The sequence below is a fragment of the Melopsittacus undulatus genome, chromosome 4 (genome assembly GCF_012275295.1).
Source record: "Melopsittacus undulatus isolate bMelUnd1 chromosome 4, bMelUnd1.mat.Z, whole genome shotgun sequence".
NCBI classification, from domain to species: domain Eukaryota; kingdom Metazoa; phylum Chordata; class Aves; order Psittaciformes; family Psittaculidae; genus Melopsittacus; species Melopsittacus undulatus.
Genome location: NC_047530.1, coordinates 22,085,056 through 22,107,141, shown reverse-complemented (window position 1 = coordinate 22,107,141; position 22,086 = coordinate 22,085,056). Strand labels below are relative to the sequence as shown.

The following is a 22,086-nucleotide window of genomic DNA, read 5'->3' as shown; positions in this document are numbered from 1 at the left end:
CCTTGAACTCTTAAAGCAAAAACAAGCCCAACAGCAAATCAAACAAATAACCTTGCAGTTGAATAGAGGTGGCTCTGGTCCAATGTGAGAAAATGCTAGAGCATTAGATACCATTAGAAGTTCCTGCAAATCAGGAACCTACTTTTTTTACCGCACCCATCTACTGCCTGAGGAATTTCACATGAGCTTGTTGTTTGGATTCCTTTGCATTGCCACTCCTGTATTAGACTCTTACTATGACTCTTAAACACTTTAAAACTGCACACCCATTTTGATATAGGGAATTGTAAAAGGAAGCTGCACCATAACCATTTTCAGTTTCTCTTTTTGTTTCTACTGTTGGAGTGAGAGGAAGAGTAGACTTAAAACTAATCTTATAAATGTGTTTTTATGATCTGCTGTGTACTAACACTGCATTTCACACTGACAAGCATATAAAGGAGAATAGTAAAGAGCAGATAGCTGTATATGTGCATAATTAGATGCCCACTAAAAATATTTCTGCCATAGAAGTATTTAAATTCTATTTATTAAGTAGTTGCATGCAGAAAGCGAAGAGATTATCCTGATGCAGTGTACAGAGAGGCAGAGAGGGAAGAGGGAAAACCGATCTTTATAAGCAGTCAATGCTTTAAACTGTTTAATATTGTAACTTTCTTGATTTTACTGAATATTGCATCATCTTAATCGCATTTTGTGAGAATTAGTATTTGTTTAATTGGCATTTAACTGCAGTACAGTATCCACTCATCTTGAAAATAGCTTTCTTCCAGTTTTTTATGCCACATTTCTCAATAGCTTGCCTTTCAGCTAAGCATGCAAGCTTATATAATGATGACTGGTGTCTCTTTTCCATCTAATAATTTGTAAGGATGATCAGGAATTACACCTCTTCTTAAAAGCTTCTTAACGTAGTACTGTCAGACAGCAGACTGGCAACTTGAGCTATACTCAAGTATAGCTCTTAATTTTTGTTACTTTAAGGGACTCTGTTTCTTTAGGTGATAGAATGTGGAGACCCCTTCTAATTAAGAAATAAACTTCTGCATTTCTGCTTTTTCATTTGTAACTGCAATTTGTGTGTAGTCTCATTCACTCTATGCATGAAGCTAAAACAGACCACTGTTAATTTAGGCCAGGTGCTTGACATATCAAAATTGGTAGCATTCTTTTAATTTCTTACAGTACCCTCAAGGGATAATTCATTTTCAAAACAATAGAATAATATTTTTTTAATAATAGAAACTCTTTAAGCAGGAAAATGTCTTTAAAAAAAAACTGTGTATATTTAATCTTGCAAAAGTACTTCCACTTACTTGTAGAGCAGTGGTAGAAGGTTGAAAATGGGGAGTTGCTCGTACAGTGCTGTGAGAACATCAGATTAGAAGCAGTAAAATTACCTCCCACATAAATATGAATTTAAATACTTGATATTTTGCAAGGTTACATTTACATTACTTCAGGAAATCTAAGGCAGAGTGAAAATCTAACCACCACCTGACTCCAGAAATGCTCTGAAGCCTGTCCTTGCAGTATTTGAGCATAAAATTCCCACTGATACGATGCAGAAAACCAAACAAGTAAAACTAAGCTGATCCTGCCATAACCATTCTAGTTGCTAGGGGAGCAAGCATGAAAAAGAATGAAGCCAGTCAAGTTTGGATATACATGACACCTGCATTTCTATAAGGAGAGTTGGTGGAAGGTGTGCACCCTAAGGCCCCAGTCCTGCAAACTCTTACATGTGTATTAATTTCACATGTGTGATTCATCCCTTTTGAAGTTGATTCACTTCTAATAGGTATCTGCCAAGTGAAGGCCTAAGATGATATGTACTGTACTGTACCTTGACTACTGTAGAATCCAGAACCCTCATGAACCATAAGAGTTCATATGCTTTTAAGTGGAACTCAGACTTCACTCATAGCAGTGAATGCTGAAGACCACACTGAATCATTTATTTTGCTATTAATCCATTAAAATATTTATATATACTGGGCATTTTATCTCCAGTGTTATCAATAATGGAATCTAGCAGGGAGGAGACACTAGAAACCCTTTTTGTCTGTTTTTGTTTTCCTTCAGAGAGCAGATTAATGACAGTGGTAGTATGAAAAGGCTAACTTAAATAACATATGCAAAATAGCATTGCTTCTACAGCAGTGTCTGACCAAGAGGCACATTTTGGTAAGAAAAGGGAGAGTCAGGAACAGTTCACAGGTGACAACAGCGCCTTACAGTTTTGCTTATCAGATGGGGCTAGACTAGACAAGCAGCTGTGCACTCCAGGTTAACATGATGGTGTTGGCCTTCCTTCTACACCTTGGACTTTCATTGTCCAGCAGTTGCTCTGCTTTTGGTTTTATGTTGTCACCTTAAAATAGGATTTGCATTTGAACTGTTCCCAAGAAGTTCATGGTTCATGACATCAGCTGAACATCAGGTCAGCTAAGCTGTGACACTTGTGAGGCTTTTGTAAAGCCACAGGAGAGCAGTACTTAAAGAACTTCTAAAGACAAATAGCTCTTATGTGCCTAAGACATAACAGTATCAGAAAATTCGCAGACAGCCTCTTGAAATATGAATAATGCTCTTGTGGTAGGTACTAGACAGCAGAAGTAGTACTCTGGATAGGGCTTAAGTTTCTGCAGAATGTAAATACTGTTTGAGTGAAAGTAGGAACAAGCTGTAGTGCGACTTACCTCCTGCATAGTTTCCATGTTGAGTGATGGGAAAGTGTGAAGTGGTCCATTTGCTTTCTTGGATGGATCTGTTGCTTCATAGTTACAGTTTGTTCTATATAGGACTATATTCTTCATAGTCACAGTACTAAATTTAACACTTTTAAGATGTGCAATACTATTTATCCTTACTCTTCCCCTCTCTTACCCTTCCGCTAGCAAGCAGTGTGGTATATACCACTTCCTCTTCTTCCCTCCATACCAAGAAGCATGATTTTGAATGATTCCCAGGCATCAGGACATTGTACTTCTGTTCAGAAATGTTTTATTGTAAGCATTTAATGTAAACATTTTTAGTTTCAATGCTTAAGTATTTATTTTATTTCAAACCACTATTTTTCCTCACTTAAATTTTCTGTATTAAATGTGGGGTAAATGCTCCCAAATCTGTCTGTATCAAATTATAGAGTCCCACTCAGAGTAGTAATGGTTATGTGGTGTAGGTGGGGCATGAAACGCTTTCTAAAAGGAATCTCACCACCAGTTAGTAGTAAATAGTTACAACGGGGGGGGGGGGGGGGGGGAAACAACTCTATCTCTTCAGTGGAATCCAAGGATATGAACTTCATAGGGGAAACACACTGAGGCAAGATAACACACAGCATTACATGCATTGCTGCCTTTTATCTTTTCATGCTGTCCCATAGCATAGCTTTTATTTTAAAAAGCATTAGTTTCATGGTGTGATTTCAAATATAAGGTAGGAAATGAGGAATGGTATAGGGCAGTCATTGGAGAGTAAGCAGATGCTCCCCATTTTCAGTTCTGTATCCAGTGTGAGCTTGAGTGAACAGATGTATTCTACTTTAATCTATTTTATGTCAAATTTCTCTGCAGCTGACTACTGTTCCACTTCAGTCTGAACTAAAAATGTCATATATGAAGAAATCATTCTTCATCTCAGATTGAAATAGGAAGCTGTGCCATTATTTGCTGGCTCAAGTTGATTCTTGTGGATGACTAGCCATGTTTAAGGGACCCACCTGAAAAAATATTTCAGATAGCTGAACAAACCTGCAGCATGTGCTGTTCCAGCAACACTTGGCCATGAAATGAAGAAAGATTTTTTTTATTTTTTATGTCATATGAAACAAAGTACAATTTAAAATAATCTGTCTGGTAGGTTAAGTAACCTGTGTTTGGAAAAGCAAAGTGATTTCTATAGCCCTTGTACAGTGTCACGGTTTAAACCCAAGCCGCACAGCTCGTTCACTCACTCCCCCCCTTTCTCCCCCAACTCCCAGAGAGTTGGGGAGGAGAATCCAAAGAATATAGCTCCTACAGGTTGAGACAAGAACAGTTTAAAAACTAAGGTATAACACAAATCACTACTGCTACTACTACTACTAATAATAATGATGAAATAACAAGTGAAGAGAATACAACACCTCACCAGCTGCCGACCCATAACTCACCCCACCCTGCCCGACCAAGCACCAACCGATACCTCCTCTATCCCCCCAGAGCTCCAGCCCTTCCGGGTCTCTCCCGGTTACATCCTGGGCATGATGTGCTATGGTATGGAATACCTTTTTGGCTAGCCTAGGTCAGGTGTCCTGTCTCTGCTTCCTCCTGGCCTCCCCTCCTCCCTGGCAGAGCATGAGCTCAGAAAGTCCTTGGCCAGAGTAAACATTTGAGCAGTAACTAAAAATATAGGTGCTATCAGCACCATTCCCAGCCCGAAAGTCAAAACACAGTGCTGCACCAGCTACCAAGAAGGAGAAAACATGACTGCTACTGCTGAACCCAGGACAACAGTTCTTTGTTTAGTTTATAAGTTAAGATCATACATGAAACATGTAAGTTTACAGAGGATTAATACAGGCCTGTATGGTAACTTATTATTCTAGATGGAGTTTCCTAAAAAGAGGTAGAGGGATGAGGTAAGTGGTTTAGCCAAGTTCTAAAATGGAACAGTCCATGGCTTCCTCCAAGAAAATGCAAGTGATTTAGCAGAAAGTATATGTAAGTTTTTTGTTTTTAATTGCTATAGATGAGGTTTTAGGTAATGGGTTGGAAAAGACCATATATTTCATATTACAATGATCATTGAATCATAGAAGGGTTTGGGTTGGAAGGGAGCTTCAAGGTCATCTAGTTCCAACCCCCTGCCATGGCCAAGGACACTTTCTACTAGACCAGGTTACTAAAAGCACTGTCCAACCTGGCCTCCACAGCTTCTCTGGGTAACCTGTTCCAGTGCCTCACCACCCTATGACAGGCCCAACTCTTTATTTTAAATTCTTATGGTATAGCGACTTACTTATAAGAGGAACTGTGAAACTATTCCTGATGTACTGGTGTCATCATAGTTTTTTTGGAGGGGGAAAAAAAAGTGTTTGGATTTGTAAAGTAAATCATTTGTTGAGCAGAGAAGCAGGCTGTCACCTCCTTTTCAAACCCAGTTCTGAACCTTTCACTAGGTCAGTTGTGAAAAACGTGTGTTGCACATTTGTCATCCGTCATGGTGTTTTCTATCCACAGTAGTACCTTTAGAGACTGGCTTTTTCGGTAGACTTTCTCAAATCATCTGACTAACATACAGGAGTTGGCTGGTAGTACTTAAATATCCATTTGTCCCTTTATCTCAAATGAAAGGACAAGGAAGACTTCCTAAAGACTCCTAGTGGAACAGGTCTTGGGAGGAGGGGGTTAGGAAAAGATGCTTTTGTGGGAGGTTTCTAAGAATATTCACTATATTTTTTTAGCCCTAAAAACCCGATTAGCTACTGTGTTGATGTAAAGATTCATTGCTTAACTGGAACAAATAAATTTTATTCAAACTGATACATATGTGCATGGTATTCTGTAAAATACAGGAATGATGGTATGTAATAAATGTCCTCACTCTTTGCATGTATTTCAATTACTAATATTTCAAGGGTTAAATTAAGCTAGCACTAAGGTAGAGAAAATAAAAATCCTCTGAAGAGGATGCATCCCTTTCGCTTTCAGAGCTGAGCTTAGCACTCCATGAGTTTAGTATGTGAATGATTTTTTGACTGGGAGGGCAGCTCTGTTTGCTACATCTACCACCTTAGAGAAGATTCATTGGTTTTCTGGTTGTGGCAAATATCGTATAAGAAATTTCACTCTGTATTTGAGTAATGCTGGATTTAGGGGAAAAAAAAAGCTTACTGGTCAAGACACTTTCTCTGTTTATTTCTGTTCCTTTCATAAAGGCACATACAAGTGATTAATTTGTTAAGAGAAACAGGAGCGCACCTTTCAAGCCAGGACTTGGAGAACATTGGAACAGTACTCTGCAGGTAAATGTTATATAAGGTGAGGTGGCCCTAAAACTGGGATTATAGAATGGGATAATTTTTCCGAAGAGACTCTCAGAATGGAGAACAGTATGTAGACATCTTCCAAGAACCATCTGGGTCCCTGGCACATGATGTGGCTGTTTCTGTGCTAAACTAATAATAAGGAAACAAGTAAAATGATGAAATTAAGAATCAGCTCTGTGTCGGACCACCGGTAACTCAAGAAGGCCCCAAAGTAGAAGGTATTATGGGGATGCATGAACTGGAAGCAAATACGTCCAGTTGTTTTCCAAGCACTTTCACTGAGGAAGTCTAAAGAGGAAGCTGTGCAAGGTGTGATTTAATAGCATCCCAATTGAAGAATAATGCTGCACATAATACATAATTTTTATTTTCTTAAAATCCACTTTTCAATTATGTGGGAATGGCTTCTACTCTATCATATGACATTGTTCTTAAAAATAACTAAATAAAATAGACAAATAGGTTTAATCCCAAAACTTTCCAACAACCTCTCACTGTCTGTATATTTAATTTAAAAACATATAATGCCTGTTAAAGTTGGTTTTCCATACAGTTGCTTTTACTATATAAGATAATTTAATGATAGGAATATATTTATGAAAAGAAATAGATGCTTGATTTTATTTTTTCCAGTACTGGCCCTGAATTACAAATTACTCTGAAAATAGTGTGAAGGTTTCATGTATTTCCTAAAATTACGTACACTTTTTACTTCATTTCTTCTTTTCTTCTTAAAAACAAAAAAACCCAACCCTGAGTACCAGCCTTCATATCAGGACTTGGCATGAAGTTAAAATCTGCATTTCTCAGGGCACTGCAAATGATTGATAGAACTAAACTCTTGGTTTGTGTAGCTTCCATCTGCCAAGGTAGCGAGAGGAGTGGCTTAGGGAATGACATTTCTCTGCAAATAAACTGGCCCCTTTACTTAGCTGTGGTGCCACATGCAGAACAAGTTTAGCTAGCTGACCTGGTAGTAATGTGTCCAGAGAAGTCCTTTAAACAAAATGTGGTTCTAGTGCAGTTTGCTACAACATTGTAGGGAATATCATACATCCTGCATCTGTATTGTGTGACAGCCTGTTGTTCAGAGCTTCTTAACAGAAGGCAGGAGTGCACGTGTGCAGAGGCTGAATAAGGACTGTACTAAGGGTGAGAGGGAAGAGGCTCTCCCACCTTGGCACGGGTCAGGAGCCAGTGTCTTGGCTCTCTCCTGGCTGGCAGCTGAAGTAGTGGCTGTGGCCACTCCTCCTCCCCATGGCCTACACCAGGAGCACAGCCAGCCTGAAGGCAGCAATCAGGCTTCGAGATGGCACTGAAGTGTCTGTGGATAGTGGCTGCTCCTACAGAGCTGAAGGGCTTTCCTTTCTCTTCGTGTTTTTGAAGGCCTGGTAATATGCACAAAAGTGAACTTTTTCCACAGACCATTATCCAGATGCTTAGAAATTTTTAAATCTGATGTACTGGTGTTTGTTCTGACAGAATGTCTCAGATGTGTCTTCTGGATTATCCTCAGATGACTTTACTGATACACTCATTTTTCCATGCTTAGGCACACTTCTCTGTCATACCTCTCACCTCCTCCTTTTAAGCCTTCTCCTTGCAGGCACTTGCACCTTCATGGCAGTCAACATGTTCACATGGTCAGTATGCTCATAGAACAGGTCCTTTAAGACATCTTCCCTATGTTGCTACTTACCTATTCTGAAACAAACTGGCTTTCATAAAAGACCATAAACAGTAATTTTTGTGTTCTAATACTGTCTCCTTGGCTTCTTTCTGTTCAGACTTAGTTTTAGAATAGAATAGTTCAGTTGGAAGGTTTTGGAGATTAAATAAAAATAAATGTGCTCCATTGGCTTTGGTGATGTTTGAGAGGGAAAGGAGTAATAACCAGAACTGGGAGTTGGACAGTATTAGTGGGAACTCTTGTGTAGGAAACGGAGATGCACACAGGTGCAGCCACGATGATCTAGATATTAAATCTTTCATGGTTTCATTTGCCAGTTTCTTTTTTTAAGGAGAGATGCTAGCTTGATTTTTAGAGTCACTTTGGTGTTTGGTATCTGATTTATAGCTTTGTTTTGACATTAAATAAGATATCTCAATGACAGTAATCTGTTAAAAATGTCAGAATCTCTTCTCATATTGCAGTATTATTGTCATCTGTCTGCAAAACCAAACCATGATGAGATAAATTGGGACACTCAGACTTATTCTGAAGGCTTGTTGAGTTCTGGAGTTGGTAAACAGTTGCTTTGTGTTTGTTTTTAAAGAAAAAAAAGCTTGTATAGAATTGAGATACTCTGTTCAAGTCTGTACTTTACAAAATTAAATAGGGCATAAAGCCAAACCAGCTTTCTCTTTGATATTCTCAGATTTCATAAAATGATACAATTTACAAGGTTGCAGCCTTTCAAAATCAGCAACTTTCAGAATAAGATGCTTCTTCAATTTAACATAAACTTGGGCAGTGGGGCTGGAGGAGGAAGGATAAATAAGCCTCTGCAGGAATTAGGACCAAGCTTCTAATGCCTGCTATCTTTCAAAGAAGTCTGTTTTTCTTAACAAAGACATGGAGATACTAGCTAAGAGCAACAAGCTCAGATGTGTTCAGGATGGAACAAACCCTGCCTTATGCTGGACTTTTAACTTGCTTTTTAAGGATTTTAGTTATAAAAGTGGGGGAGGGAATTATTTTCTCTTCTGTCAGGGTGATAATACACCCCTCCCCAAAGAAAGTATTTCCTAATTGCTGTATATAGACACTGAAAAAGGAGAATTGCTGAAAAATCAGAGCTTTGTGTCCCCTGGGAAAGATGAAATCCTAGTACCTGAGGAGGCAGGAGGGGAACTCCAAGGTGTCATTTCACTGTAGTCAGTACTTCCCAGAACAAAAACTGCATTGGCCCTTATCTTTGTAAACCCTCTGAGGCCTGAGAAGCTTTACCCTAATGCCCTGGCAGTCACAGAGCACCCCTTAAACAGCAGCTCCTGTAACTGAGTTTGCTTGGTGCTAGTGTGACATGAGGCACCAAATCAGAGAGCATAATAGCATTATCACTATTCTTGACACCTTAGTTCTGTCATTGTCACGGCTGCATTAGCTGTGCTGAAACTGAAGTGGGAACATAATTTTTCCTAGATGGAAGAGTATTGATAGGCAGCATCCCTGCTAATTATCTGCTGTAAAAGCTATCAGTCAGAGTTCAGTAAAATGTGAGAGGCAGTTCTTTGTCAACAAAGCAGGTTTTAAACATCCCGATAAGTGAATATTGAAGTTATTTTTATTCCATTTCATGATATAAAAATGATGGACTTGATGCTTAGAGGATGCACTTGTAGTTGGAATTGCTGGCATAAATATCTGGAAAAAATACATAGCAAAGGTCCCTATAGCATATTGTTGAGAAGTCCTATGTATATAGTTGATGATATGAAGTACACTTACAATGTGTAAAGGAAATACAGATGTGTATGGCTTGACTATGGAGATCTGAAATTGGAGAAAATCTTTTGTGGTGTTCTTGATTATAATCAATTTAGTGAATGGTAGGAATCTTTTGTTCAGAGTGCTATCTGAATTTTCTCACAAGCTACATCGCTTTTTGTTCTCTGGGTCACAGTCCCCATAGAATACATTTCTCACTTGATCACTAAATGACTGCTGCAAAATTGAAGATAGTTCTGTGTAGCTGGATTGCTCTAATGTCACAGCAGAGCACTTCACAGTTTTGACTTCTGGTGATGCGGGTTAAATTGTCTTTTCTGAGCGGGAGCTATTAGGCAGTTAATTTTCAGTAAGTGCAGTAGTTGTTTCGTTGCTTACAGTGATCCTGGCTGAGCTGCCCGTCTGTGTAGGTTGGTAATATTTCTAAATGTGCTGGTCTTCGCCCAGTGGTTTCTGCTTTGACCTGGCTGAATGATGAGATTCTGTTTGGCACACAGTTCTTTCCTGTCCTTTGCTGGAGGTGGTTGTAACTCTTACGTGGTAGGTAGGCTTTTTGTTTGTTTGTACCTTAATTCTGGGACCTTCCAGTGTTAACATCAAGAGACTCATCATTATATTTAAACATAATTCTTGTGCTCCAGAAGTGGCTGCTAAGCAATTTCTTTGCTTTACTAATGCTTGCACTTTTTAGTAAGGGTTATTTTTCCCTGCAGCTTTCATAAGGACATCCCACTGAGCTTTCTGTTAGACTTCCTTTGCCTGCTTCTGTTTCCTTATTGCTTATAGGGGCCTTTTTTTGTGATGGCAATTTTCATTAAGGATTTCTTGATTCTTTTCTTTATGATGTCATACTGAAGCACTGTTAAGTCTTCTAGCACCCCACTGCCACTTCCCTGTCCCCCAGAGACCCCAGCTGTAGGTCTGCCCTTCCTCAGGGTTGGGGGGATTGTGCAGAGGAACACAGACAGAGACTGTTTGCTTTCCCTTTTCATGCCCAGCCTCTGGGACTGCTGCAAAGAAAAGCTTCTGACTTTCTCCTCAGACTGTTGCAATTAGAGGCTTCCACTCCCCTGAAAACATTTTTTTCAGGTACTTAAGAGATTTAATCAACAACAGAAGTGATTTCAGCCTAGCAGCGAAGTGAATGTCACAGCCCTGCTTTCACGGTTTCTTTCATAAGCTTAGCTGACTGTCTGCCCCTTGCCGCTTCCAGCCTTCTCCACTCTACCAGGTCTGTCTAGCTTGGTTGTCATACCCAGGAGTTCGTCACCATCCTCCATCCCTTCTGCCAGCAGTAGGCCTTTCCCCCAGAGCGAGCACTGTTTAAGGCAGCAAATTCTGAACTTTGTAAGGTTTGGGGAGTGTTCCCCTCTCTTAATGACATTCAGCCTCACTTGATTATGGTTCTGCTGAAACAATCTGCAAGCATAAAGCAAGCTCAGGTCTGCAGCTTGACAGATGTTGGTGTCTTGAGAAAACTGAATGTACTCCTCCCAGTCTTGCTGTTGGTTCAGCCTGTCTACAGGCTTGGTACAGACCATCATGCCTTTGCATATGTACAGGCTGTTAGCCGTTCTTTTACCAAATAAAAGTTCAAAATGAACCTTAAATATTATGGCTAGACTACCAGCAGATGTGTGAAGAAACAATCTGGTGATTAATTTTGATCCTTTCCATTACTTGTTATACATGGCAGATAGAGGTCGTCTTCAAAAAGCTTTTTTTTTTTTTTGCTTGCTGCTCATTTAAATGTTACAATTTATCCTGTAAATCTCCAAAAATGTTGTTGTGTTACTGTCCAAATGAGATCACATAAATGTGCTGTCCTAACTTCTGATAGCAAACATAGTTAGGCAAACTTGTGAAGGGGGTTTCTAATGGTTTTATATAAGGCATGCTAATTGCTAGCACATCTGCTTGTGCTCTCACTTAGCTGCATCTTGATTTACCCACTGCCCCCCCCAACTCATCTCATGAGATAAATATTGTGTTGTGAAATATGAAACTACGTGACTTTTTTTTCCCCTTTGGTCATAGTCACACCCACTATGTGAAACCAGCCTGTTGTAAGTACTTATAGCACAGCCCTATTAATTTAAGGAACTGATTCATCATGCTGTGTTGCTTGCTCAGCTATTCAAAGCTGTTGTAATAGTGTTCCTTTGCTTACCTCTCTACCTTGGCAGCCATGTTGAGCCTGTTCTGGCTCATCTTTTGCCTGCTGAGCTAACTGACATGACGCAGGAGCACCTTGAAACACTTAGAACCAGTATTACTTATTCTTTTTCCAGCCTTACAGCTAAAGGCGATGTGGATGGGGTGTATGCCTGGTACCTAGCTGGTGCAGACCTGAAGCAAACTGGTTATGATGGCAGGAATCCCCTACAAGTAGTAAGTGTGCATATGGCTGTATCTCTGTATGGTGTGCTGGCTGTGTGAGTAATAATGCACCCTGTTGGGTAATAGTAGTTTGGGAAAAGTAAATACTGCTTTGTGAAGTACAGAGCAGATTAGAGTTTGTTACAAACTCAAATCCAATGCTGTTCTGAAGTACTAAATTGTTGGAGCCATAATTTTCTCATCTATGTCAGAGGAATTAAAATTTAAATTTGATTTTAATTATTTTGTGGTAACATATTCTTACTTCCCACAAATAAGTATTTGCATGTCCTGGTGCACAGGATGGCAGGATTTATTCATGTTTCTACTTACAGGCAGAGGCTACAGGGCATAAGGAGGTTCTTGACTTCTTAAGACAAAAACAGTAAAGAAGGTAAGATCTTGTTTTCAAACGCACAGATCAGCATATACATGTATGAAGTGGGATTTTGTATATAATCCCTAGTTCACCCTGGGGCATCTGGTTCAGTTGCTGTTCCTGCATTAGTTTCTGATACATCTCTGATTACTTTAATCCTTCTTTGTAGAGTTGGGCTAATGTTTATTCCTCTTTCTGCCTAAGCCTGGAAGTGCTGTTTTGTGGTGCATTCCACAAAACTTTGTTCAGAATGTGATAGCTACCAAAATAAAACTACTGAGGGCAACAGTCTTGTTCCATTGGCCTGTTGACTTGCCTCCATTAGAGAGGAAATGCCTTTTACCGGACACTTTGCTACTCCCGGTTTTCAGGGTGCTGTGCACCCCCTTCTCCAGTAGAGCTGCGAAGTGATCATGGCCATTTGGCTGCACAGCTTCCCACTCAGGGATTGCGACTGTGGTATCTACAGCATTTCCACTGGTGCTCTCCCTCTAGCTTCTAATTTAGCGCCATACAGCAGCCCATCATCTAGTGTAATGTTGTCAACCATCATGAGAAATGTGGGGCAGATTCTTAACAGACAGAAGGTGCTACATGCATAGACTGCTGAAGGTTCTCTTTCAGCGGAGAGCTCTGCCGCCTCCTCCCCTCCTGGCACAGAACAGGGCAGTGCTATGCCCTCTCTCTTACTCAGACCCTAGGTGTAACTGCCTGGTTGTCTCTGAGACAGACTTGCCGTATGACTCTTGTACAGCTAACATACAAGGTGTGTTTCCCTAGCTGTGTTCATGGCAGGCAGGTGTGAGCCTCGTGTTCAAAGCATCAGATCTGACAAGTCTCTCTATAGGAAACTTGTCCAGGCATTTGACCTTCCCCAGTGCTGTGCTGTACTGTTCTGTTACTGGAGACATGTAAAACACTTGCCTTTCATTTCTCAGAATTCCTTTCTGATGCAATACATTGTTGATTTAGGTATTTTGCCCCCAAATACTGGCAAGTCTAATCCCAATTTAAATATTGGGAGGAGATTATCTCCTTTAGTTAATAAAACTAACATTAAAATTAGTTATGGTTTTTGCTGCATTCATTACTACCTTGCCACATGTTAAATATGAAGTGAATATGTTAAACCCTCAATTTCTTCATGGATCATCTTCTAACTCCTGTGGACTGAGCCACCAGTAGTTTAGGGAGTCTGAAGAAAGTCTTCAGTGTACTGTGTGAGAACTTGCTTGGCAAGCTACATGGTAATGTCTTCTTGGGAAGGTTTTGGATACTGCCTAGTTCTAAACATTCATTTTCTCTTTCTCCAGAGGCTTTAGAAGATGGTCACCCTCTTCAGAAATACCAGCTTTGGACATTAATGCTGTTAAATGGTTATGGGAGGAAAAAAGGAAAGGAACAGTGGAAGATGTGCTTCAAGCACACAGAAAAGCTAGAGCTTAGAAATATCCTTTATTTAGGGTCACATTAAGTTCTTACTGATTTTCTAAAAATTATTTGCTGCTTTATCTTTTAATCACTTTTCCTGAAAAGAAATATTTTTAAATCAAGTGAGGCTGGAATGTATTGTGTTTATGTACAAGTTCTGGTTTTAAAGAGGCCTTTTGAATCTTCTTATGTTAAATCAACAAGGACAGTATTACACACTCAGGAAACAGAAATGCTGTAGTAAACACATACAAATTAAAAACAGTGGATCGTGCATTTCTGGATTTCAACTAATAAAATCTCTGAGGAACAATGTTGGTTTCACTTTGTTTTTTGCAATGGCTTGTATCACTTCAGTTGCAATTACAGCAATTGTGAGTGTCAGTGCAAACAATTGAATCAGTCATGGGCATCTGCCTGCAGTTGTGTACTAATCTTCACCAATGTGTCACTATAAAACCTCACTTAAAATGAGTAGGAGGCAGATGCCATAAAGCATGTTTGTGGGACCATCTAAGTGAATTGATTGTTTTGTTTCTAATAGCATCTTTCCCACATCCTGACTGGAATATAATCAAGATTGCTACATGTTGGACACATAATTCTTTGGACTGTAAATGTGATCTCAGTATTAACAGACCCCAAATTTAAAGTCCTAACACTTTCAGACCAAAGGAAAAAAGCGATATAGGTCTTTACTGCTGAGTCCACCCTACAATATGTAAACGTAGAGAATACTTCAGGCAAATGCATATACTGGAGATGGTAACTTTTTGATTTCACATACAGCTGCTACAATAATCTATGTCGATTTTCTATCTGCTTCGTCTGAAGGGAATCTTTGAAGTGCAGATAGTTTTTTCTTTTTCCTCTTTATACTCTTCACCCTTCCCACAGCTATTCTTATCATGGAGAAAAGCTGCATGGAGTACTTGCTGAGCCTGCCAGTATTAAAAGATTGCCAAGGTATGTTGCATTTTAGATCCCTCAAAAACAAGATAACTATGCTTGTAGTCTGAGGAGACACTGTATATGCTCTATTTAAACACAAAACAATAACGTAAAACTGCCTCATATTTTTTGATGTGAAAAGTAGTGTAACTCTTCACTACAGACACAAAAATTACAACTATACTGTCTCATTATCAAATAGATGTTACATAGCAATAAACATGCTTTAGAGTGGATAAAATTAATACAGTATTAAGTAAATGAGATCTAACATCAAAAATCAGTCTTCAAATTCTTCACCTTTTTTTGTGTCTTGCCTATAAATACATAAAGGTGATGTAGGTAACAAAGTAGTGTTTGTGAAAACTTCGATGATCAGAAAAAACAGGCCCAGACTCTTCTTCATATGGAATTTAGATATACTGTCTTAACTCTTCCCTAGTCAGTAGTATAAAAGTTGATACACTGAACTAATAAATCCCTTAATAAACTTCTCTGCAGGTGACTTTCTTGGGATTGGAATATTTTCTTCTTTTTTAATGATTCTCAAATGCAATCATTTGTCCATTCTTTATTTCTGTACCAGAATGAATGACTGCAACATATGTAGAAGCATCAATATTTTCCTTATACTTTTCAATAAAGGCTCTTCTGATTTACAGAGAATTTTCTAACAGTAACGTTCTTATGTTTCTAAGATATGACATCTGTCTAAAGTACAAAACATACTTCCTTTTTGTTTTGACCGGAGAATTGTATTCTACTGTGAATTACTGAAATACAGGTCTCAACAGTAAAACTGAAGGAGAGAGAAGAAAACAGGCAACCATTTTCTTCCTGCATATGAGCCAGGTAAAGACAGGAAGGATAACATTTAGAAATGTGATCCATTAAGTCGACTTCTAGTTAGAAGCTCATAAAGCTAAAAGGAACTGGTGTGGGTCATGTTTAAAGTGAGACTAAAGCAATATTAGCTTCTTTACAGAAATGTATATCCTTTTCATATGTTATCTTGCATAAGTTAGTGTTCCTGCAATTTTCCTTATAAATAGACCAGTATAGAACAGCAAATGCATGAATGCAAATTCAACATTTATCTGAGAAAGAACTGGACTCCTTTTATAAATATCAAAATTCCGTTCAAGAACTGTTAACAGTCTACAAGTGTTAAGAGGAACTGTGTATAGGGTCCTGTGATTTAAAAAGTGACAAAAATCGCCCACTTGAGGTCAGAAACTTCAGCTCTTGATTCAGTGCTGGGGACAAATACCAATAAAGTTTTTGGGATCCTGTGTTTGTCTTGTTTGTCCATTACGCTCTTTGCTCCATGCAGTGGCTTTAATAATCATGATTATACTGTTGATGATAACTTCCAGTCTTATGATGAATCTATTTGTGTGTAGTAATCCTTAATCTTTACATAGTTATTGGTCAAAATGAAATTTTAATATTAGTAAGGAATGAAAATTGTACTTGTGTTTTTCTGCCTATTTGTTTTAGTTACTGTAGGCAGCTGAGTGTCTTTCATTAAAGTATGCTAGATATTCTAGGACAGCTTAATTTTTTTCAAACATTCTGATTTTTCTCCTTCAGATTATTCCTGAAAAGAATTTTTAGCCAGCAATCTTCTGTTTAGTAAAGGCTTGCAGGTTAAGGAGCATACAGAAATGTTACTGTTGCTGGGACTAGCTGTGGGTGCATTTCATAACTTCTGGAACAGCTTTAACTCCAATCACCCATGATGTCCATGTGCCCTTTCATAGCTAGACCCAATTATAGTTTGTTCAGTCTAGCACATACTTGCAAGGATCATCTGCAGCTCTGTGCTTGGTATTTTATATGCAAGTACACACTGGTATAGCATGGTAAAGATGGATAAAGTGAGTTTTGTATTTTTTTGGTGCAGTATGTTTTATTAGAACATAAAAATTACATTTCATTTTCTGTAAGGGAAGAACAGAAGCTCCCATTCTTTTCCAGCAAATGTTCCGGCGGTACCTTTCCTTGCCCTTCAAAATCCCCATCATGTGAAATGCCATACCAGGAAAGTGCACAAGCTCCTGAGAGCCTGTTTAGCATGTGTCAGAGAGGCTGCTGCAGGTCTGTGACCATCCTGTTGCATGCAATTTCAGCAGTGACTACAGAACAGCATAAAGGCAAAATCAGTAAAACGAGATTTGTAGCTGCTTCACAAATACTGGATTTGTTTCCAGAGTTGAATCTTTAAAATTGCAGTGATGTTCTGGGAATAAATGCTGGTTTTGGAGCCTCTGCTGCCTCTCCATGGAGGAGATGCTATGAATGCTTCCTGTGAAAATCAAACATTGCATCAATTCTACAGCTTTCTTCACTGGAAAGACAACACCCAGATTCCACTTTGTTTCTTTTTCCTAATGATCCCGCTAATACTGCCAAGGGTTAGGGACTGCTTGGCCTGTGTCAGCACTTCTCCAACACTGCAGAAAGCAGAGATTTCCCTAACTGAACGTGTCCAAGTTCCTGTATGATTTGAGTTACAGCTTTTCTTTCCTGAATGCTCCCACTTTCTTTTTTACTGATGTCTGAAAACATTAAGTTTCTATTCAGAGATTCTCTTACAAAACTTTTGTGATGGAAGTGCACTCTTTATTATTTGAAAAATCAGCATGTGCTTGCTTCCTTACTGTATGCCATCTTAGTAGACTGTTAACATCTGTCACGGCTGGCTGACCCACTGATATATTGACTGTGTATGATCAGTACTTGCTGAATTAAATCAGCTGTTCAGCAAGGTTTCAGTATCTGTTCATCCTTCTTAAATTGCTAATAACTCCAGTTCTGCTAGATCTTAACTCAGAATTACTATATTTACAGTACATCTTAGTTATCTCATACAAAGATTTTGGTGTTCAGTAATGAGTGATAATGTAATCTATCATTTGGGACTAAACCTCTCCTTGAATCAAAGTTTCTTTATTTGCGGCCTTCTGAATGGTGTGATCTACTGGGCTTCTTCCAAAAAAGATTGTGATCTAGTTAGAAGATTCCTCCATTTTTAAGATTGGTTCAAGTAACTAAATGACTAAGGAGGGAAATGTATCCCTTGTGTGTAGAAGACAAAGCACACCCAGTTTCACTTACAACATATTAATGGACCATTAACATGATCAAATCCAACCACAGGTGTAATCCCCCTCTCCAGGTGCCTATGCTGATCCCTGCACAAGACCTACCACAGCAGTGTAAGAAATAAAATGCTTTTTAGTTTCTAGCATCACAATTTGTTAGATCACCAAGATAAACCTGAAGTAATTGTGCGATGGGTGAAAACATGAAATTCTAAAGAACCGATCAAAATTGTTCAGCATGTGTCTTCACAAGTATTGCTGCTACATTTGTGTTTCCCAAGTGGACCTTATCAGCAGTATAATCATCTTCTAGACTTGTAAGACTAGTCTTTCCATGATTCATAGAATCATAGAATAGTTAGGGTTGGAAAGGACCTTAAGATCATCTAGTTCCAGCCCCCCTGCCATGGGCAGGGACACCTCACACTAAACCATGTCACCCAAGGCTCTGTCCAGCCTGGTCTTGAACTGCCAGGGATGGAGCATTCACAGCCTCCCTGGGCAACCCATTCCAGTGCCTCACCACCCTAACAGTAAAGAACTTCCTCTTGATATCCAATATAAACTTCCCCTGTTTAAGTTTTAACAATGCTTTATGACATTGCGGTACTTGACTGCATGGTTATAAAAACACTTTAATTTTGGTGACTCTCTTAGAAAAGCTACTAATATAGAAAGCTTGTAAGATATGTAAAATACTTCACTAAACCATACAAATGAATCTGTGAGACTCAAATGTTGCCATCTTACATAGTTCATGAGTCAGAATAAAATCTGGTACCACCAGATTTATTATTTGTGCAAAGTGTCTACCTAAAAATTACTTTAGAAACTTCATTATACATACATTAATTTAACTGTGATTAGCTGAATGGGAAGAGGCAGGAGCCTGCATCTCAGAAGTGTAGCTGAGATAAGTATCATGAATCATAGCATCAAAATATATCAAGCCTAAACCACACAAAATAGCACTACTTAACGTGGCTCTATTTGGAAGAGCTCATACAAATCTCACGGTCAGAGGATTTGGGCCTTGATGTCCAAATCTGTGTTGATGTTTTACCAAAATTGCCACTGACAGGAGCCAATAAAGAGATGAGTAACAGGAGGATATAACAAATGGGGACCATGACTCTCTACAGACTGCATTGGCAGGGAAGAGGCAGCACCCCTTTCCCCCTCACCAGCCCTGCTGAGGCATGCCTGTTCAGGCATGCTTAGCTGGTGCATATCTTGTGCACTCCCACCAGAGTTTTGAGCTTCACACTAGCACCTCCCTCCCATTCCAGGATTCTGCACACCTTGAGGGAGACATCAGCCAAATCCATGAGAAGGTGCCAACCAACATCCTGGGCCTTCTCTCTGCAGGCACAGGCACTTCATGCACAGGCACTGCCAGGCTTCAGGAGCATGCGACCTGATGTGTGACTTGTTGCACAACAAGCCAGGAAGAGGCTGAGATCATTCTCTGCCTTGCAGTAGCAATAAATATCACAGCAGTAAATAATCACTCTCTCAAGTCAAAATGTTCCTTCACATATTCTCAGCTTCAAAATGCGACCAGAAGAACAGTGGCCAGGGGAGATGTTACCTGGCCAGAACTGCCTGTTAAGTAATGTGTGCAGCATTTCCGAGTACAGCTAAGCTCCATGAATTACATGTTTATGTGCACAATAAATGTGTTTCTTCTCTAGTGCCACTGTCACAGATCTTATTAGGCTCTTGTGCTTGGTGTTGAACAGTCACAGACCGTGGTTTTAAGAGCTTACAAATGAAATTAGATGAGACTCCACACAGTGAAAGGTGATAAGAAAGGGACAAAAGAATGGCAATAATGGTTTTCTTACATCAGATAGTTATTTCTACACCTTGATTTCCAATTATTTGACATAAATGATAATTTATTAGCATAGAAAGGTAGTGACAATCCTGGCAATTCAGTAGCAATAGTCACGTATAGCAAAGAAAAGAATTTCAGGGTAAAGAAAAAGGAATTTTAATGGCAATCTTCTGCTGAGAGATAAGGAATTATCACAATTAGAACAGAGAGTTGTAAATTAATCCTGTCATATGCAGGAAGCTGCTGTGTTGGGGAGATTCTCTGATGTTGATACCTGTGCATGAATAACTACACTTGCATCTTTCAGGGTGTGTGGCTTCCTTCCTAGGTATGTTTCGCCGTGGATCTTTGTGACCAAAGCTCAGTAAAAGTGGGATTTCAATACGTCAAATTATTTCTGTCGCACCTCTGGATTTCTGATTCCCATTTAAGGGTCATTTTTAGGCGACATGATTCCTAACACCCTTCAGGCAAGGCATTCGCGTCCAGGAGAGATCTCTCCTGAATCCTGTACAGCTAAGGAGCTGCAGGACAAAGATGAGTACCTGTTATCTCTGCTGACTGACAAGAGTGTGATGTGAAGTCAGTCAGTTTAATTTACTTGGACCACTTTGACCAAGCTCTCTGCCCACAGCTATGTCACCATTCACCACTTATAGAATAGAGTCATAGAATAGTTAGGGTTGGAAAGGATCATCTAGTTCCAACCCCCCTGCCATGGGCAGGGACACCTCACACTAAACCATGTCACCCAAGGCTCTGTCCAACCTGGCCTTGAACACTGCCAGGAACTGAGCATTCACAACTTCCTTGGGCAACCCATTCCAGTGCCTCACCACCCTCACAGTAAAGAACTTCTTCCTTATATCCAATCTAAACTTCCCCTATTTAAGTTTTAACCCATTACCCCTTGTTTGGAAAGTTCTACATTCAAGGACATAAAACCAGAAATATGAGAGATTGCTAAAAATTACCATGTTACTTCAGTGCAAATTCACACTTTGTATCTTCAATGGCTTGAACCAGCAAGTATCTATGAAATATGAAAAGATGGTCAAATCATTAGTAACTACTTCCTTTCTGATGGCTTTACGGGACAGGACTTGTAATCCTGCTGACTCTGAAAAAAACAGCTGGTTGGTGAATGTGCAAAATAAAGTCGGTACAAGTTTGTGATGGCTGTCGCGATTACGCATTGCAATTACAAACATATTAAAGCACACTTAGTGTACAGCAGCTAATCTTATATATGAATTGGTTGACAAATGTTCAGAAAAAAAATAGTGATTTCAAGTGTCAGCTTCCAGGTCTAACCTGAAACCTAATGGTAGAATAAATGGTGGTGGGCATTTTGTGAGAGTCAACTCGGAGTCAGGCACCTGGGAACTGAGGCATTCAAAATCACTGGTAATGTCAAAATTGTGCTCGCTGGCTATTTAATTTGTATTTCTATAAAGAAAAAAAATAAAGAGAAAGGAGAATTGGTTGTGAGGAGATAAAAAGCAAGTAACCATGAGACCAAACTTCCCTGAAATTTGGTAGAAATGATGCAGAGATTGTTTATCCAGAGCTGATTGCAAAACAGGACTCAGTGGATTCCGTTTCTCACACATACATATCCAACTGTCATCTCAATGGCACTGCTGTGGCTTCTAAGCTTCCAGCTGGTGTCATGACAAAGTATAATCTACACTGGGAATGCAGAAGTACCTCCTCATTGTTTGCAGTATGCTTCTCCTAAGTTTTTTTTAGGGCTCCTATGGCCAGAGTTAAAGCTTCTCCTTAATACCTAGCTCTCGATTCAGTCTGACAGATCTTCCAGGACAATCTGCTTGACAGCTCATGTGCCATCTCTGCAACACAAGGATTGTTTTTCATGCCTTTATTTTGTTTGTAACAACTGCTGATGTACAGGTAATTGTACCCACTGATCCAGCCTGCAAAGCCCTGAGGTCCCCTTATTATAGACTTGTAATTAAAAGAACTGAGATGTTTAACAATTAAATCAAAAATTTGAAGTAGAATTTGTTATTATTTACTGCTCACTGTATACAGACAAAGCTTCACTTGAAAGAATTCTCCCAAAAGGGAAGAAAATACATTAATTTGTATGATGTAATTTACACAGTTAACTTCTGGAGTGAACAAGATGTTAAATCAGAACAAGGAAAATGGCAAAGAGCAGTATTACACACTAAATTGGTAGGTAATCTCTGTAGTGCCTAGGGACGATGAACTGTCTGTTTAAATAAAGCACATGAGATACAAACTCCTCTCCTGCTAAACTGATAATTTTGAATTTAATCAAAATTTTGTGCATACGTTGGTGCATTTTCCAATAAAATGTGAATTCATAGCTTCACCTGAAGCTGTTACCCGTATTTTAATTTGTAGCATGTCTGTATTAATTTAACTACTGGATGGCAAACCCCCAATCCTTCTAAAAGTTCTTAATTGGAAAAACATCCCAACCCATCTAATTTCTCTATAAATCCTTGATGTTATTTAGGCAAT

The 22,086-nt window shown here is 39.2% G+C and overlaps 1 protein-coding gene across 4 annotated transcripts in view; it reads left to right on the top strand.

Moving 5' to 3' along the window:
- ASPG (asparaginase) overlaps nucleotides 1–15,291 on the top strand; it is a 48,194-nt gene extending 32,903 nt beyond the window's left edge. For 2 of the 4 annotated variants that reach the window (XM_005149584.3, XM_031049482.2), the window contains 4 exons: nucleotides 5,924–6,010; nucleotides 11,777–11,876; nucleotides 12,200–12,258; nucleotides 13,557–15,291. In XM_005149584.3, the coding sequence (XP_005149641.2) occupies nucleotides 5,924–6,010; nucleotides 11,777–11,876; nucleotides 12,200–12,253 (241 nt within the window). In that variant the 3' untranslated portion in view covers nucleotides 12,254–12,258; nucleotides 13,557–15,291. Of the gene's footprint in view, nucleotides 1–3,578; nucleotides 3,992–5,923; nucleotides 6,011–11,776; nucleotides 11,877–12,199; nucleotides 12,259–13,556 lie in introns of those variants that run through there. The other 2 variants (XM_031049481.2, XM_031049483.2) reach the window with 2 other exon arrangements.
- Nucleotides 15,292–22,086: the final 6,795 nt, after the last annotated feature.